We start from the raw sequence: 19850 nt of genomic DNA on the forward strand, positions 1-19850 counted from the left end.
GGGTGAGAGAGAAGAGCTAATAGATGAATCTCTCAGATCCTCGCCCAAAATAACCTGAAATAGCCAGAGGAAGCCCGCAGGATTCTCTGTGAGAGCAAGGTGGTTAAAGGTCATTTACCAAAGTGAACAGACAGTTGAGAGAGCCATTTGATCACAACATGCCTTTAGCGTGCCAAAACGAAATCTTAACTTAAACTCCAACCCAAACCCTATACCTCCCACCTAACAATTCAATGTACATTCTTATCTGAACCATTAGTTGGGGATAACAGCATTGGATTTAGCCTTTGTCCTGGAAAAAAGCTCTTACAGCAGAATGTTGAGAATCCCAAACGGCCAGAATCAGTGTTCTGTTTTCTTTGTTTGTGTTCCATAGTGAAGTGGCTAATGTGTCTGTTTATTTCAAGTGGGATTTTTTATGAGATGACTTTAACAATAGTCAGAGAGACATCGCATATGTTCTATGTGGACACAAACATACTTTCAGAAAAAGATCATAGATGACTTCTCTAATACATGCACACACAATGACACACACAAACACAGTCTCTCTTTCAGTATCTCTCGTTTGCACACACAGACACACAGGCTCACCAACAATATTTTTAAATAACGTGCCAATCAAACTTGCCCTACTCTCTCAAAGCATTCTGGGAAACCGTCTTCTTTTCATACGTTCCAGTGCTCCCCTTCAAGAGAGAAGCTGTGCTGGAGGAAATTGCTTTAGAGAGAGCACATATTTTCTTATTTGGCGGCGTTGTGTTTGCCTAGCACCTTGCAGAGAGAGAAACTGTGTTTTCTTAATGACGAGTAATGGGTGAAAATGTCAGCAAGATCATGTAGCCAAGAGGCCCCGTCCCTGAGTCGTTTACACTGCAGGCCCAATGCAGGACCCTTAGCAAGTTAGCTAGTCTGGCTGGAACTGAGAAGTGCCATTAAGCTTGCCTGAATGGGTGGGGCACCAGGGGGTTAATTCAGCTAGCTTGAGTGAGGGCTGCTAGACGTTTGCTAAACTGACTGGGTGAGTAGCTAAAAGGACATCAAGCCTGAATGGGTTCGGGCAACTGTGAGTTAGCTTAGCTAGCCTGAATGGGTGGGGCACTAGTGAGTTAGCTTAGTTAGGCTGAATGGGTGGGGCACTAGTGAGTTAGCTTAGTTAGCCTGAATGGGTAGCATGGCTCTCAAATCTCATGCATTCGCTGTGAGACTCACGCATTTTAAACCATCTGTCACGCTCTCACGCAACACCTTGTATTCCTCACGCTGAGGTTTAATTGATAAATTGCCCTGCTATGTACAATTAATGGACGAGGCACAGGCATATGAAGTTTTCTGCCATGTTGATAGCTATCTCGAATTAAACACTAACAGCCAATCAGAAACATCACCAGAACCCCCATCTCCCGTAATCTTTGTACCCACCACCAGAGCCATATGGCCCTGTTTGTACCACGTGGACAGGTATGGCAATCTCACCAGGAGTTGTTTCTGATGAAGTCGTTCAATCCATATATTATTATGGTGCTTTTATACACAAGATACGAATGCGAAATCTCACCATGAATCAGTCAGTCAAAGTTAGCAACTCTTCTCAGCCTTAGCCGGCAGAAGGGTTACTAGCATTAGCATTGTAGTCTTTGAGGAAAAAAAGCAGGCTCATTTGACCAAGACCTCTCGGGACGCAGATGAACCGATAAAAACACAATTTAGAGGCACTTACCTTCCAGCATGACATAGATGTCTGGTTCTTTCTGAGGGGCCAGACCACACTGAGGGCCTCAAGGGGAGGTCAAGGAGTCACTGACACAAGAAGTTGGTTCAGTATAGGCTAGGTTAGGTTAGCACTAAGTATTTACCATGGTAAAGTCCTAACCCCCCTTTCTTCTCCATGGTAAAGTCCTAACCCCCCCTTTCTTCTCCATGGTAAAGTCTTAACCCCCCCTTCTTCTACATGGTAAAGTCCTAACCCCCCTTTCTTCTCCATGGTAAAGTCCTAACCCCCCTTTCTTCTCCATGGTAAAGTCCTAACCCCCCTTTCTTCTCCATGGTAAAGTCCTAACCTTCCCTTTGTTCTCCATGGTAAAGTCCTAACCCCCCTTTCTTCTCCATGGTAAAGTCCTAACCCTCCCTTTCTTCTCCATGGTAAAGTCCTAACCCCCCTTTCTTCTATATGGTAAAGTCTTAACCCCCCTTTCTTCTACATGGTAAAGTCCTAACCCCCCTTTCTTTTCTATGGTTAAGTCCTAACCCCCCCTTTCTTCAACATGGTAAAGTCTTAACCCCCCCTTTCTTCTCAATCAGTTCAGCATTTTTAACCACTGTCCTCAAATTAACTATTAATCAATTAAAACATTTTACACCATTCCCTGTGCAATACATTTCCTGCATTTTGTGCTGCTATCCTAAAATGTATTCTGGGCTTGAGGTGGGCTGGCTAGCTGTGAGGCTGGGAGGCTAGCTGACTGACTGGTTTGTATTTAGAGTAGTTAACTTAGGCAGGAAAGGAGCCAAGCCAAACTAAGATCACGTTCGTGGTAACTTGCTTTCATGCAACACAATGTTCTGAAACTCACACAGCACTGCTGCCTCTCCATCAACATTACATACTGCAGTAACTCACCACTGATTAACTGCAATTACTGCCTGCTTAGACATACACGAACACTCACACACACACACAAGCCCTCAAGGGAATTTGTCAAGTTGTGCAGTCACAGCCTCATAAGCACCCTGCTGTAGAGTGAGATGAGATTGAATGGTATTTTCTATGACTGGGTGTGTTTGTGTTTGCGTGTCTGTTTGTGTGTGAGTGAGAGTGAGCGAGAGAGTGAAAGAGGTGTTTTGGTTGTGAGCACAAAAACAGTTTCTGTAACTTCTGTAATTGTTATGCTATCAATTTGTGAGTGTTAGTGTGTGTGTTAAAGGCTAACCACAGCAGTGCAGGGTGAGGATGTTTGTAGAGGGAGCAGCTCCTACTACAGAGAAGGATTTACATTTACATTTAGTCATTTAGCAGACGCTCTTATCCAGAGCGACTTACAGTAAGTACAGGGACATTCCCCCGAGGCAAGTAGGGTGAAGTGCCTTGCCCAAGGACACAACGTCAGTTGGCATGACCGGGAATCGAACTGGCAACCTTCGGATTACTAGCCCGATTCCCTCACCGCTCAGCCACCTGACAGGGAGTCAGCCACCTGACAGGGACACCTGCATCACCTGCATCTGTTCAAATTTCAGGTATTTGAACAGATGCAAGAGGTGAAAGAGGAGAGAAAAGGAGAGGGGGAGAAGAAGGGAGGAAGGAGGAGAAGGAGGGAGGGATGGGAGAGGAAAGGAGTAGGAGAAGAGAGGTTGGGTCAGGGAAGGGCGGTAGGAAGGAAGGAGGTAGGAAGGGGGAAGGGAAGGAGAGGGTAGAAGTAAATAAAGGTCTTGTAAAGGCCTACTCACTAGGGTAAACTAAGTCACGTTTCCTGTGTTCTCTTTTTCGTCTCACATAATCTGAGACTGCCATGCCACTGCATGACTAAGCACTAATCCAATCAAAGAGGCATCAGGGATAATAAAGAGTCCATTTTGTGTCATTTCCAGCTAAGTCAACAGAGGTTAGGTTTTCAGTACTTCAGTCAGTGTTGTGGTGTCACACACACAGTGGTATGGATGACGGACCCAGGTGACCAGGTTCATCTTGGACCAGAGTCTGGCCTTCTCATCATATTACAGAATCATTCACAGGATCCAGGTTTACAACGCCCATTCTCTTCGGGAGGTGTGAAAATCTCTTTTCCATATCTCTGTACTTAAATTTCAACTCCGTCCTCTTAGCCAAAGGGCGTTGGTATAAACATAACCACAATCAGGTAAAAATGTTCTGAGACATTGTTGGCCTGCTTTTAATAATCTGTCTGTTAGAGTAAAGCTTATGTTCAATATCAATATTTAATTGACTCAGTTGAACTTGTACGGGGTGGGGGTGGGGGGGGTAACAGGGCACATACACACATTTTATGCAGGAAATGACATAATTGTGTACATGGGCTTTGGGCAGTTATTCAACGACTAACGGGCTAGCATTGTTGAAAATGGCATTACTCTCTATTTACTCACCAGGCTTAGGTTTCATACCTTGGCCAAATGCAATAAAATGTAACAAAACATACCTGTATTCTATTTAAATCCCAATATGAGTTCCACTGGACATGTGGAACAAATGCAGGCTTCAGACCTTATTATTATTTCATCAACAGCTGGCTGTGATGCTGCCATATTGCATGAAAGATAGATGATTAGGAAACTGGCAACTGTGTAATACTGTTAATCAGTGATCGGTAACATCGGTTGTTGCTGTATCCTTATTTACGCAGACCACCCCCCACATACACGGGGAATCTCCCGGAGCTGAAACATGAATCATAATCCAAGTATACAGTCTCTACGCAAGAATAAGAAAGGACCCACGTTGGAAAATACTAAAAAGCTGACTTGCTGTTTGAGAAACAGGAGCAACGTCACAGTTCAGTTCAACATTTCAGTTTGAGGTCAGCCTTTCAGACTTCACGTGGAAAAAAACGATTCTGTAATATTCTTGTGGTTTGATATGAAAACAAAGAATGTTCACTTTTCAAAGATTGGCAAGGTTCATCGTAGTCTGAGAAATTTGTGTTGTCCAAGTTCTCCAGGCAATCAGTGATGTTTCAGGGTTTGAACCTGACTACCTTAGTCTATTCTGGACTCATTATGGAGGACTGATCCCCCCTTTATGAAAAGGTAACACACTGCTCATTCAAATAACAGGAGATAATCACACACATAAATCCAGACTATATGCACCATTATTCAGCCATCTGGAGAGTGGGCCGGTGAGCCTATTACAACAATTTATTTCTTACTTTGTCCGTGTTTGGGTAGTTCATCGGAGCGTGTGGCCAGATCAAATGGCCAAGACCGGTTCCTCTAAGTTTATACACAGTGTAGGAGGATCCTGGCTGGCGTTCAATCCCAAGTTATCAATGTTTAAAATAAAAACCTCAAACCCCTAATTCAACGTTTGTACTCCCTAATGCAAAAACACAACTCACATTTTGCAATAAACACTATAAAATGATATAAATGACCAGATAAATTCCCCCTCCCCCCGGGTGGCCTGTAGATATGAAGGACTCTGGTTTCAGTGACAATTGGAGATGGGGGTGTGTTTCTGCAGGTGCTGGCCACATTGGAGACCAAGATGGAGAGAGAAAGCAAGGTCAGGGAGACAGGTACTTGGCAGAGTGCGCTGAGTAATGCAGCTTAAATATCCTTCCCTCCCACACACTCAAACTCACCGACACGCACGCACACACACACATGCACAGACCCAAATCACATCCCACCCAATATCACTTCTAGACACACACATACACACACACACACACACATACGCATTACGCAAGCCCACACACACACACAAGTGTGCGCACATACGCACACACACACCCTTACCCTTCTCCCCCACACAGATGGGAAGGCTAGATTTATAACCAAGGCTGAAACATCTCCATTAATATGTCTGGCTGTGAAGCAGGCAGCGCTAGTCTGTTGCCTTGTACTGGAGAATGCTAATAGAAGGAAACAGACAAATTATCTGTCTCACAAGGAATGTCTTGATGCAAGAAACTGTCGGCCAAACTCAGTAACTGGAGACTAGAAACTATGCATACCATTGATGCTTAGGTCTCATTTACAGCAACTGGTTCTCTGGTAACCTAATGAAAACAGGTTGAGTTTAATAAGCTAGTAACATCATTTTTAGCTTAGAGACTATGACACCTCAGTGATAACCAGTTAAAATAAATGGCTACAAGAAGTCTAATTTCAAAAACCTTTTCCACATACACGCACGTTTACTCATGATGGAAGATGGAAAAGATAACGCTAGCTTTAGTGTGTGTGTGTGTGTGTGTTCGAGGAGGTGGGATGGGATGTGGGGGTCGGAGGGGGTTGCGTGTGGGTTTTCCAGCTTTGGATGTGTAATCACTTATCTTATCATCTCTCTGCCTCAACACCTGTTAATGATAATTGTTCTCAGAACGAGTCAATCCCAATATGATTCCACAGGGAGAGAGTGAGTATGTGTGTGTGAGAGAAAGAGTCGGGGGAGAAAGTGTTCACGCGGGTTAGGTTTGTGTATGTGTGCATGCCTGTGTGCTCGATTCTGTGTGTCTGTGTGTGTGTGATAGAGAGAGTCAGCGAGAAAGAGAGCGTGCGAGGTAGGTGCGTGCTTGTGTGTGCGTGCTGAAGGTAAGACGTTGTGTAACTGTGGGATGAGTGTAGCCCCTCAGGTTCAGACCAGGAGGGGGGGTGGGGCAGTGTGTGGGGGTGGGCGCGGGGGGCGGGGCTGCAGGGGGGGGGGTTGTCAAGAACAAAGAGATCCCAAACTCCTAGAGAAAATATCCCCCCCAGCCTGGACATTTAGACAGTAACACGGTCTGTGTGTTTAAGAGCCTGTACATCCAGGGTGCCACTTAGGAGCCAGGGCCAGGGAGTGGGGAAGACAGGCTCAGCTGTGAACGTAGGTGTCACACTCTCTGCCAGATACAACCGCTCTGCTTTTCTTCTAGACGCTATTGGCTCCGCCGCGTGATCAAATTCCTCCCTACATCTGTCAAGGAAATTCAAGACTGCATTTACTCAATGTTAAACATGGGGCGGACTGGCCAAGCCAGATCTGATAGTAAAACCAACAAAAATGCAAAGCTGTAGAAAAGCTGCAGTGTGCGGGAGGACGTGGAACACTAACTCTGGACAAAGCCACAGAGGTCTATAAACTTTACCCTCCAAGGAGAGGGTCTTCCGGGGCAGCCCCACTGTTGGGGCAAACACACAGACAGGCTTTTGTAAGCTCTCCCGAAATATCATTGTGAACTGGTGTAATGGTTCGGTCATTAAAGCTAGCGTTCAATGAAGTTACTCTGGAAAACCCTTTGAATGAGGACGGCACATGTGTTTCTGCTTATCTGTGGAAACACAATAGCCCTCTCTCTCTCTCCCTCTCCTTCCCTTTCTCTTCAATAAAGACGTGATCCTGTACAATTGGATTCAGTTTGACAATTTGCCACAATCTCGTGCCCGCAAACAGTGACAGGGGAACTTGATAGGGTAAACAATCTATGTTTCTACTTTACATTGACTTTCGGTCTTGAGTAGTTTTAGCCTGCTTCACAGAGAGTAATCTGATTAGGATGATGACTGTAGGGGAATGTTATGCAGGCATATTAGACTGTACATCAAACTTCACTTTTGCTGCCTATAATAAAATCTAAATCCACTGTATTTTTCAGGTCAAACCAGGGAGTTCAAGGAAACAGAGTGTATCGTAAAGTCAATTGTTCGTTATGTTTCATTTCCTGTCAACTTCTAATGCGCTCTGTGTTGTTATAAATCATAGGAACAGTCCTTAAATATGATTCAGATCAGCTGCTTTCCTAATCGCTCTTGAACTCACACAGACTAATGTGTGGAAATGTGTCATAATTAAGACCAGGTGCCAATCTGAAGGGAACCTTATTTTTCAATGTCTGGACTTTTGTCTGGGTTTCTGGTTATTTGAAATTACAATAAATTAATTCACAGAAGAAACATGATCTTTAACAAATATAGGTTCACTTTAATTCAAAGCCATGATACACATAAAGAACACATATTTGAAGTATACATCTTAAAAGTAATACTCTCAATAACTGTATTAATGAATAGTTTTTCTTCTTTTTTTTTCTTCTTTTTTTTTACTGGAACAGAAACTACTCAGTGGAGAAATCAATGGATGCCTCATAATTCATAACATCTTAGCTTGATCATAAATCTTATCAAGTGGCTTCCAAACTTGTGTTCTCATAAATCTCGCCTTTCCAGTCTTCCGCCATCACCCTCCTCTTCTCTCCTCTTTCAGGCCTCAACGGTTGAGTCTGAGCTGGCAATACCTATGGCATGCACATGCTTTGATTAAAGGAAATGCTTACATCACATGGTTCTAGGAGGAACAGGACATTCGGACATGCCTTCACACATCTGTGACGGAGAGGCTGTGCGAGGGCATGGACTCAGGTGGGGCGAGCAGACGAATCCTTAGTGGTGACAAATGGAACTGCAGCTGAAACGCTTAGAGGTTAAAGCCACCGTCTGTGCTAATTCCAGAATTGTTCAATGATGAAATGTACCAGATTATGATTTATAAATACCGTAATGGTTTTTATTCCTACTATCATCCAGAAAGACTTTGTCATTTAGTTTAAACATTTGGTTAAACTCGGGGCATTCCGTTTTACAGACTATGGCTTTAACCGTGATAATCAATAATCCTGTATATGATATGGTTTCCCCCCTGTTTAATTCAACATTCAGCAGTGAATTACTGAGCTGCAAAAAATCCTCGGGCATGCCTTAGTATTGTAGTGAAATGCTTTTTAAAACAGGCCATAGAATGAACAAAGTTATTGTTTGGTCATCCTTATAGCTTCTGACTCAGGCCAGTGGATATACACCATATATCATCTAGATTTTCCAAAGTCTCCTCTGTGTCTTGTACATACCCTCTATGGTGTATATTTGACTGTATGGCTCCCTGACAGATAATATCCCCATAATCTGATCCTTCAAATATACTGTATATAATTCCACCACCTTGCTGAGTGTTCAGTTGAGTGTGTTCCATGTCTCTCTCTATCTCTGTCGTATGAATTGACACACAAAACTATGGTTCTATGGTTCTCTCTCTTTGTGTGTGTCTCTCTCTAACTTCTTTTGTATAGGTTTCTTTCTCTGTCTCTCTCTCACTCTCTCTCTCTCTAGTTTCTTCACCGCTACCTGCACCCACACGACTCCACCACCATATCCTCATACTGTTTGTACACCACATTGTTGGCTGAGTCAATGTAGAGGATGCTAATTGGACTGAGGCGCGTTGGCACGCAACAAGTGGGCGGGGTGGAATCGGGGTCCATGGAGTTCATGAGGGTTTGTATGATCGCGTGATTGGTGGGTTCCAGGTGCGAGCGAATGGGGAAGTCGCACACGCCGTCGCAGTGGAATGCTTCGTATTCCAGAGGAGCGATGATCCAGTCGTCCCAGCCCATCTCTTTGAAGTTGACGTGCAGCTGGCGCCGGTGACACCGGGGCTTGGTCTGGGGCAGCTTCTTCCCGACCCTGGTGGCTGGGGCGCGGCGCATGCGCCTCTGCGTGAACAGGTACTCGTAGACCGTCTTGTTGTCGTGGCCCGACCGTGCCTTGATCTCGTTGTAGAAGAGGTCGCGTTTCTTGGTACGACCGAAGACGAGGAAGAAGGCTTTCTCCTTGGTCTGCCTGCCAAGGCGGCCGAACCCCAGGGTCCTAAGGTCCACCGGCCGCCCCCCCGGCCCCCTCTCCTGGGCCTCCAGTTCCAGACAAAGCTGGGGGGAGTTCCTGAAGCTCCGGAACAGTTTCCAGATGTCAAACACCTCCCACCTGGGCGTGCCGTGGTCCTCCACGGTGCGTGTGTGGAGCAGCGTGGGCCTCTGTTTACCTGAAGCGCAGGTGAACAGCTTCAGGCTCAGAGAGCCAGGGTCCGAGCCTCCACCGGCCGGGAAGGGTTTGCGGGGGTCGGACGCCGGGCGCTTCCTGAGAATGCGGAGCTCGGCCCCCAGGAGCCCCTCCTTCTCCAGGGAGCTGATGTTGAAGAAGTACTTCTGCCTTCTCAGCTGCGGCTGCCGCTCATCTGGAACACAGGAACAGGACAGGCGGACAAAGAGTCAAGGGCAAGGATAACACTAATATTGACACGTTCCCGCTATTTGTGCTAATGTGGCCTCTCTCGTAACGCACACACACGCTTTAACACACACAGACACACGATGCAATCACACAAGTGGACACATACGCACAATCCCGCACGCAAGCATGTACACACACACACACACAGTGGAGCGGTGCGGTGTGCAATGTTTTTCTTTGTTTTCAGTGAGGGAAAGCAGCAGCAAGTGAAGCCCATGTTACAAATGAAAGCCATCGTTTCCATCCAGGCTCAGGCACAGTGTGCGTTCAAAAGTACATTAAAACCAGACATTTGCAAACTGCAGACCACATTGAACTGTAAACAGACCATTATTATGGACCTGCAGCTATTTACCACTAGACCCACCAGCACGTCATATGACATCTGCTAGAAAGGGAGCACAAACCACCTGAATAGACCGGCCTCTACCCGTGGAGAGGGTGGAGAATCGACAATGTCTGTGTCGAGGGACTTGTGGCTCATTGAGCCAAACCAGAGATAAAAAGACTCAGAAGAAGACGAAGAGGAAAAGGAAGAAGAAAGAAAGAAATAATTTTGAATTAGCACAAGACTAGAGGGACGAAAAAGGGAAGCGATGGAGGGGATGCAGTAAAAGGAGAGTTCAGTTCCAGGAATGAGGGGGACAGTGACGTCTGCTTGGGCATCAGTTACGTCCTCCACAGCCCCGCTAGGCCACAAGGGTCAGGAACAATTTGCTGAGGACGCGCTAGACAAATAACGTGTGAATTAAAAGTACATTAAGTGCTTGAAATGTAAACCTTTAGCAGCTAGAAATATTAAACCCACGTCGTTTAAACATCATTTTAAACAGTTTTACACGGTAAAGATAACATTACACAGGGGCCACCTACTTGAGGCAGGGAGCCATGTTTATTTACTATCTGGAGGCTGTAAATCACATGGCTGGTGTGGCTCCAGATGGCTACTGACACCCTGACAGAACCAAGAGACCCAGGTTCAGAACCATTACATCAAACTACCAAGGGGCCAGCATACTTGACTCAACTGTTCGCAAATACTGTCAAGCACTTGGGGTGCACTTGATTAAGTTCCCCCACATAGAAAGACACCAACAGAGCAGTTCCAAATGTGCGCAGAGATAAATTAAATACAAAACGGAGTGTGGAAATTAAAAATTAAAATAAATTGGGATGCATGTTTTCTGACCCTGGAAACTGTCCAACAAGGGGCATTTAGGTTATGGGTGTAGTAGGAAATTGAATAGACCTGAAGCTCTCTTACAGTTGAAGAGTTTGGTAACTAAGTCCCTGATGCATGAAAATCCACTGGCTACTTCTTTGATGCCCACTTATAAGAAGCTCCTAAGTTTGCTTTACTGTTGATATTGAAATATAACTCTAATATCACAGAGGTCAATGGGACTGCACACCTGTAAGCAAGTAAAACTTGAAAACATTTAAAATTTCGAATTGATCCTTTTTGTAACGATAAACCACTGATAACATCTTTGTGTTTATTTGAATTAATCGTATATCACTAAAATAAGATTTACTTCAGAAATAAATAATTCAGATCGTTTTGGATAACCGGGCTCATAACGCTGTTACCTTGTCCTTTATCTACGAAGCTCGTAATCGTGTTGGCCAAGCCCGCCTCATGTAGTACACTTGTGTTCACCTCCCCGGTAGACAGCGACCAGTACAGTGACAGCATGTAGTCGTGCGGTGTCACCAGAGGGTGCTTAGTGGAGTCTCTGTCGCTAGGCTTGCCCGTTAATTTGGCACTCCTCAGGGCTGCCGGAGCACTAAGCTTTTGCGTAACGACAGCTCTGTTCGGTCCGTTGCGTACTGGTGTTGCCGCCCTTGCTGCAGGTTTTCCAGTGTTTTTCCCGGGTGTGCCAATGCCGCTGGTTTTGACCAGGTGCACGTTCAGAGCCACTGGAGTATCCCCGGCTACCCAAGAGCGCGCAGCCTCCTTGCGCCCTAAATTGATAGCCCCGCGAGCGCGGCTGCCCGTTACCACGCGAGATGCTGGCGCGAATGCCACAGGTTTCCCCTTGGCCACCTCGCCCTTGATTAACGGGGGTCCTGTCCGAATCCGCGTGATCCTCGCAGAATTAGGAGACTTCCAACCGGTTCCCAGTTGAGTGCGGTCACCTGCTCCGCCTGTATGCTCCTCGCCACGGCTGTTGGGCGCACGCTGTGCCGCCCCGGTATGGCTCAGTGACGCTAGGATGAGGTCCAGGTATACGAGAGTCCAGCACCCCAGTAAAAGAGGGAGACGTTTCAGAACTTTCATCCTCTGATCTACCTCTGTAAAGTTCCCAGGGAGAAATGCGCGCAGGCTTTTCCCGTTTGAAAGAGGTAAACATGAACGAGTTTGGAGAAGTGGAGATGTGGACTAGAATTAAGTATTCTAGAGTAAAAGCGACCATGCAAACCGTTACTCTCAGATCCGCTATCCAGAACCATAGTGAAGCGAATCTCATGCCGCAGGTCCCGCTTTCCAGAGTAGTGCGAGAAAATGCTTAGCATGGACAAGAGAAACTTGACTTCCCTTAAACTCCAACTATTCTGCTGGATATCTTGTAAGAGAGCTGTTTAAATCCCACTTTTTCCAAGAGGGAAGAATGGCGTAATGCTGCCGCAGTTTTTTTTCCCCTTCAAAGTTTGAACGCCGTCCAGTGAAAATATTTCACACACACACAAACCTGCAGGTGCTCAGAAAACCCTCCTCGAACCTGAACTGAGGAATTGGAAACGGAATTCCAGCGCAAAGCTGCTTAATTAGCTTCTGATGTCATGCTGTCTAAACTAATTTAAGTGCGATATTTCTTTTCAAATCTTCCTTGCTCTTTCCACCAGTGACTCATATGCCACATAAAGCCACACTCAAAGCCAGAGCTTTGCATTAGATCATTTGAAGAGAGAGTTTGCTCTAGCTCCCTATATTAACACTCACAACATGGAGGTGAAAAGGGCACAGTTACTAGATGCCCAGAGTGGTGTGTAAAACTCTGAAATAAAATGGTGGGCCATAATAATTGGGATTCAATTTGATAGTCTTACTGTAGGTGTGCAACACATGGTAGGCTAGTCATAAGCCTAAGCTTCGGTTGTCTTTGAGGTCTGACAGCCAGACACAGACTTTAGAAACATCAGACATGTTCCATCAATACATGGAAATGCATGTGATTCTGAGAAGAAAAAAAGATCTTCAAATGTGCAACTTCATCGACTTTAGCCCTGCTCTGATTAATTTGATCAAGTTGCACATCTTGTTTGATTGAATACGTCTCCATAGTCCAGAATGAGCTCTGACTCTAAAGTCCTTTGCCCGTCTAATTTATAATGGCACAGGACAAGCCAACTTCTCTGGTGTCATAAATTTAGCTAAGACTGTGCTGTAGGAATAATTAGATGCCAAAACCCGGGTTAACTTTTGAAATTTGGCAGGCAGGCTGGTCTCTGGAGGCATGAAATAGGAGTCAGTGTTTTTCTATGTTTCAGTATTTTCTCCCCTCTACCTGCTGCAGCTTAGGTTCTCCCAGGCCAGTCGAGACAGAGATGATGAATTAACATGGGGGATGAAGTGAGCCTGCCACAGTCTGGACATAAAGTCTCCATGACCCCGTCTGTTCACCCAGGTCTACCTGAAATAGTTGGAACCTGGTAGAAGAAGACAGCAGTGGACTGCACAAACAGACACAGTAGCTAACACAGAATGAGATTGTACAGGTCAGTTAAATAAGTATGTTTTCGGTAAGTTAAGTCATCCCGCTCACACAGACACACAGACACGCACAGTCTTAGGTTTTACTCAACCCAGTAGTAAGTGGTGTGAGTGTGTAGAGTACAGTATCTAAGGAACCTACGATGTGTATTCTCTGTTTATCCTCAGGGTAAAGTTCAGGACACAGACACACAGATAAACACACATTCATTTGGCTGGACACACACATCCACGTAAACGTATACTCATGTTGGACACACGCATATCCACACAATCACGCCCGTCACACACACACACACAGACATATATACGATACACATTCACACTGGTCAAACACACACCATGAAAACACACACACACTCTGTACAGAGATACACACCCTGGACAGACACACACATATAAACACACTCTGTGGTATAAAACCTCAGCACTTGCCTTGCCCGTGCTCTTTTAGAAAGGTGAGCACAGCACATTCAGGGGCCAGCTGTCCGTGGTGTAGTGGGTAGTACTCTGTTCTCAGGATGTTTGGAAAAGCCCAGAGGAAATGTGGTTTAGCCTGCGCTTCGCTGGCATGCAGGGACAAGAACATTGCCTTTGTGTGAATGTGCCACTGTGCTCCCTCCAAGTATTGCCATGCGACGGGTGGGTAATAATAACTTTGCGGGGGTAAGTGTGTACATGGCTGCCATTGAGACGGCATGACTTTCAGAGCAGAAACCACAGAAGGAGAAAGGCCTTGCCATAAACGCAGCCCAATAAAATAAAGAGTCAATTCGTTACCAACCAACCACCTTGACTCCATGGTGGAGGCTGGACAGGTCTCTAAACTAAGCAAAAAATTATAACTCTCTCCTTGTACAGAAATATTAGTCAGCTTTACTGTGAGAACTCTACGTTCAGGGGTCAAGGCCTGAGAAACAAATACATGATTAATGTTGAGATTGTCTGCTTTGGTTCAGTCACCCAACATAAATCAAAAACAAAAATGAATGAATTACAGTAGATGAAACTGAAACTGAATTATTCCACATTAATACTGGGGTGACATTTCTGCTTTGCTGCCCCAGGGCCTTTCACTTCCATGGGTTGGAAAACTCTACAATCGCTTCCTTATTCTCCTCTTGACTTCCTGTCCTTCCCCTCTTGACTTCCTGTGTCTGAGATGAAGACCTATGGAGCCATCCTAAATTAAAGATACATCAAGTCTGCAAAATATATCTGTACATTCCACATTAAACTAATAACAGACACAGATACTTACAAGATATCGCATATGTATGGAGAGGCAACCATGAATCATACAGGATATTTAACATAATACATCAAAAACATGTTCAATCTCACACACATTTGACAGACTTTATGTCTTATACTCTATATTCAAAGGAGCCACTTTCATAGTAAAGACTTCATGTCGCGAAAGAGCCACATGAAACAACCCATTTACCACATACGACTCCTACAGGATTCCTGTATATACCTCTCACATGATGGTGCACCAGCTACTGTAGCACACACACAGCAGTGTGAGTGGCTGCAGTAGGTAGCTGGCTAAGTTGGAGGGTCTCCAGGTGATCGTGTTTTCCTAACCCCCTGACTCCCTCCCTCCAGGTACACATCTAACAGATCCACCTCACCACCAGCCCAACACAGGCCTCATTGTCCAGGTCCCCAGGCCCAAGCAGGTCCGCCCGGACCCCATCTGGGCCTGGTTAAACTGGGGGTTTGATCCCAGGCTTGTGGGCGAGCTGATAATTGACAGCACAGTGACGCTGGCCCTGAGTGGGTCCAGGTCTAAACATATACACCAGTGCCCCCTCTAGGCTATGTTCTGTCTCCTGGTGTAACCAATTGAAACCATCGAATCCATGCAGGGTTCTGACCGGATCCAGGTGGGCTAAACAATATAACATGGATCACTGGTAAACACAGTTTATTAGAAGCACGCAGGCCAGGAACCATCCCCAGATGAGTGTGGGGGTCGGGTGTTTACGGGTGGGGGGGGGGGGGGGGTGTATGGGTGGGAAGTTTTATCAAGCGTTCTATTCCCACAGGACCCAAAATGAAAATAAATGTCTGTAGAATACTGAGACTGGAAATCATGACAGCCCTAAATAGTAGTACAGTATACTTCCTTTCTAGAAAATTGGACTTGACCTTCGGGGGAATACAATGACCCTTTTTACACTAAGTGTTCCTTTTGGAAAATGTTTTTTCTTTATGCAGAGAAATGTCTGGGTTAACCAACCCCCCTCCCCACCCCCCACCCCAAACCCCACCCCCTCCTCAACCCCACTCCACCCCCCTCCTCAATCCCTCCCCACCCCCCACCCCTCTCCTCACCCCCTCCTCAAACCCCACCCCCTCCTCAACCCCACTCCACCCCCCTCCTCAATCCCTCCCCACCCCCCACCCCTCTCCTCACCCCCTCCTCAAACCCCTCCCCACCCCCTCCTCAACCCCACTCCACCCCCCTCCTCAATCCCTCCTCCCCCCTCCCCACCCCCCTCCTCCCCCCTCCTCACTCAGCCTCGACCCTGTCATGTTCCCTCCCCCTGGGAGGATTTATTTGGTTACCCTGAGTGATCATATATTATGGCCTGGCGTTGTCCCCTGGCAACCATCCAGCAAGAGACTGGTGAGGTTTGCCCACGCCCTCGCATAGGTAATGGACACAGCTGGTTTAAAGGCACAGTTCGTAATTGTGACAGGCAATCAAGCGTCACAGTGTTTAGGTAAGCTGAGGGTGGGGCTGGGTTGGGGGTTGAACGTAGTTCACAGTCAGGGATGTGGAGGCTTGGATTGACTCACTGTTCATCTGGGTGTAGTAAGTAGCAAACATATTTACAAGCTGTGTTCTGTTTTGCTTGTTTACAGGCAAAAGTAAACAAAACTTGTATCAAATGCAGCTGTCTGCTTCCATCACTGCTGGATTCCCTCCTACCCTGGCTGCCTGTCAGCCTCTCCCTCTCCCTCTCTCTCTCCCTCTCACCTCCCTGCCTACCCTACCTATGTTCCTCCAAGCTTGCCTGTCTCTCCCCATCCTTCCTTCCCTCCCTCTCAGCTTGTGTGCCTCTCCCTCCTTGACTCCTTGCCTGTCTCCCTACCATGCCTTGCTGCCTCATTGCCTATCTCTTTCCATATTTCTCCTCCTCTCCCACTCCCTCCCTCCCCATCTCAGCCTGCCCTTGCCTCTGCATCTCCCTCCTCCTCTCCCCTCCCCTCCCTGCCAGTCTGCCCCCCCCCCCCTCTCCATCTGTCTCCCCAGCCCTGCTACCTGCCTACCTGACTGGCTAGAAGAAAGAAGTCTCTGTACCTGGCTCTGGGGCCCTGCTTTTCCACCTGAGCAGCAGGTGTTTGTGTTTCGTGCCTGGGCTTCTGAGTGGTCATTTACCTCTGGCATGGAAACATTTACTTTACTCTCACTGCTGCCCAGTGCTGCCTGCCTGTACAAGGCCCTAATAAATAACAGATCAAGTGTTGAGCCAAAGAAGAGTCGCTCCAACGCATCCGCATCCTTCTATGCTCTTATCCCTCTCTTCTCTCCCCTCCTCCTTTTTCGCCTTCTCCCTGCCCGTCCGCTTCGCTTTCCAACTGTCATTTCTCGAGTCCGTCATCAGCCTCTTAGACTCAATCATCTGCTCCCTCTTTCCTGTCTGCCTTCTTCCCCCAGTCTCTCCCTTTCATTCCTTCCTCCCCCTCTCTCCCTCCGTCTCTGTTGCTCCCCTTGTGCATTTCCTTTCCTCCATCTCTCTCTCTCCTCTCCACCCCGTCCCCTCCTCCCCGGCCCCGCCCCTTCCTAGCAGCACATGGCCCTCGCACCACCTGAGCTAGGGATGTAGACGTTTATTTTCGTGAGGATACATTTTCTAGCATTCTCTGCCAGAGACAATATTATGCTGGAAACATACAGGTATTAACTGTTAAGATTTAAGATGATAAAATAAACCTGAGCGCTGGGCGCTGGCACAGTGTAACAGAGCTGCGACTGTGTGAGGAGAGTCTGCTAATGAAACAGGCTGAGCTCAATCACTAATAATGAGTCCAACTGCCTGCTTGTCCAGCTGACTTGCACCCCTTCATCTGTCTTCCACTCTTTGATTTCAAAGCAACATTCATTCACACTCATTTCCCCCTTTTGCTGCTGTTGCTGCCTGAAGCCAATCAAGGCCTACCTTTCACACACAGAGCATGCACAAGCTCTCCTGCTTGCGCGCACACACATGCACACACACACACGCATACATATACACACACACGCATACATACACAAACACATACACAGTCCTAATAGCTCTGTCTATCCTTTGACACACAAGCTCTAAACGTTATAAGGCTGTGTCCAGCTGATTAAAACACAGTTGAACTTTTTTATACAATTGAATGCAATTTGGATAATTGGTGTTTTGACTTGAGTTATTTTGTTATGTTTTTGTTGATAGTTAAGCACTTATACTGACATCCTGAAAAGAGTGTGTCGTTGGTCTGTATACCATCATGACAATTGCCGTCTCAGAAAGTAAGTCTGGATAATGAGCACCACCTTGTGGACAAATGTGATATGACATACTCTGATCACCAGTTGTCAAATCATTATTTGGTCAAAAGGGGGCCTCCAAGCACCAAACAAAAATATTAGAGGTCGTAATTGCTCTACGCTTATCTGTCAACCCTTACTGAGCTGAGATCCGATATATAATGGCCTTCAGTCAGACGTGGGTCACATCATTTACAGGGCATTTGATATGCTTCTTTATTCTTAGTATCTGCATGTTTAAGACCGATCAATTGGATATTTGACATGACACATTTACTGTAATCGAGTACTGCCCAGCCATTTGACAGTAATTATATTTCAACTAGGTTCTGGTTTCCTACCAGGTCCTGATTCATTCTGAGGTTAATAATTACGAGACTCGTGTTTCCCTGGAATAGAGAAACTGCTGCCCCTGTTCATGTACTCTTGGTCACTTTATGTTTTCTTTCACCATCATGGCAGCTGTAATGTCACTCTGACATACAAATACTACATTTATCTTTCAAGGGACATGACGCGGGATGTTTCCATACAGCCGTCACTGTGGGTGGAGCATTACTGTAGCCGCTGCCTGGGATTCAATGCAGAGAGAGAAGTACATATATCCTATGGATACATCCTACACGTCCGTAGTGAAGTTCCTCTTATCTGGTTCAACATCCGTCAAACACATTCTCATTCTTTTACTCGGTCTCTTACTTACTTGTCGTCTCTGTCTCTATCCGTGTCTCCTTCAATCAGTCAGTCTGTCTCTTTGTCGTTCGGTGACTTTCTGTCTCTCTCTTTCTCTCTTTGTCTCCGTCGCGTTTATCTTCTCTGTGGATTCCACTGAGAACAGCTTTACCACATGTTAATGAGATTACTATTTTTTGATGATGTCAGGCCAACATGGTACTGTCCCTTAGACCCAGCTTGCTGTCCCACTTTTCCTCAGGTCCGACTAGGGAAATTCACTTACGTCACCAACCCTCACTTCCCCATCCCTTTTCTGTTCTGAACGGGCTGTTTCTCCTCTGAGATCTGATCCGCGTCAATAGGTTCAGCCATAGGGAAATTCCCATATCCTGTTTCTAAAGGTCAGCTTCTGTATTTGAATTTTGTTTTGTTCTAAATTTAGACCTTGTCTGATGTTGTGGACAGTACAGCTTAATCTTGGTGGGACTTTCTGCTACTCACAAACTCCTCAGCCAGCAGGAACATATTGTAATTGATGATACCTGTTGTGATTGACCTCCCTCCTTACCAGTGTTTGTGAACAGTATGTAATAAATATAATCACCCTTCATCTTATTTTACCTCTCTCTTATTGTAAACAATATTCCAACATTTCATAAGGAGGAAATCACAACTAAAATGAAAGTCCCCTGAGATCATCATTCATTCTTGAGTGACTTTTAGTCGAAATCCCTGGTTCATTTCAAAGACTGAAATGAAAACGAAATTACGAGACTGGCGTTGTCTATCTGACGTTACGAAAGGACAACTTTCTTTTCAAACTTTTTAATTACATCTGTCCTGGGGTTTTATACAGGGAAAAACTAGGTTACTTGCTGCGTGACTTCCCGACGATTACGTCAGTCAAAAAAAACAAACTGGGACTAGCCTACTTTTCGGTTCACTGTAAAATAAAATATATATTTTTGCATTTGCAGTGGAAAGCGACATGTAGGAGAAAATACATATTGCTTTATCAAATAAGTAGGCTTCTTGGCCTACGTTAAATCCTAGATATATTATTGTGTACAGGAATAATGTCAGAATCACCATTAGCCTAACTAAAACGTGGAAACATATGTAGTTACGGTATTTACGGTAAAT

The 19850-nt window shown here is 45.8% G+C and overlaps 1 protein-coding gene across 2 annotated transcripts; it reads right to left on the minus strand.

Annotated features, from left to right (window-relative positions):
* Positions 1-7619: 7619 nt before the first annotated feature.
* gdf5 (growth differentiation factor 5) lies at positions 7620-19028 on the minus strand. 2 transcript variants are annotated; one of them, XM_062470287.1, is made up of 2 exons: positions 11371-12408; positions 7620-9724 (listed from the first exon to the last, which is right to left on the minus strand). In XM_062470287.1, exons 1-2 carry the CDS (start codon positions 12059-12061, stop codon positions 8835-8837), a joined length of 1581 nt encoding a protein of 526 aa, XP_062326271.1. In that variant the 5' UTR covers positions 12062-12408; the 3' UTR covers positions 7620-8834. The 2 variants fall into 2 exon arrangements, 1 of the variants encoding a protein (XP_062326271.1); XR_009931421.1 differs by lacking the exon at positions 11371-12408 and adding an exon at positions 18736-19028 and having other exon boundaries at positions 9587-9724.
* Positions 19029-19850: the final 822 nt, after the last annotated feature.

This window comes from Osmerus eperlanus, chromosome 1 (genome assembly GCF_963692335.1).
Source record: "Osmerus eperlanus chromosome 1, fOsmEpe2.1, whole genome shotgun sequence".
NCBI lineage: Eukaryota > Metazoa > Chordata > Actinopteri > Osmeriformes > Osmeridae > Osmerus > Osmerus eperlanus.

Bases quoted from the DNA above. Each gene is read 5' to 3' on its own strand.
- gdf5 (XM_062470287.1), bottom strand. From the start codon at position 12,061: ATGAAAGTTCTGAAACGTCTCCCTCTTTTACTGGGGTGCTGGACTCTC. The intron at 9,725-11,370 runs GTAACAGCGTTA...CCTGTGTTCCAG, and splicing joins CTTCGTAGATAAAGGACAAG to ATGAGCGGCAGCCGCAGCTG.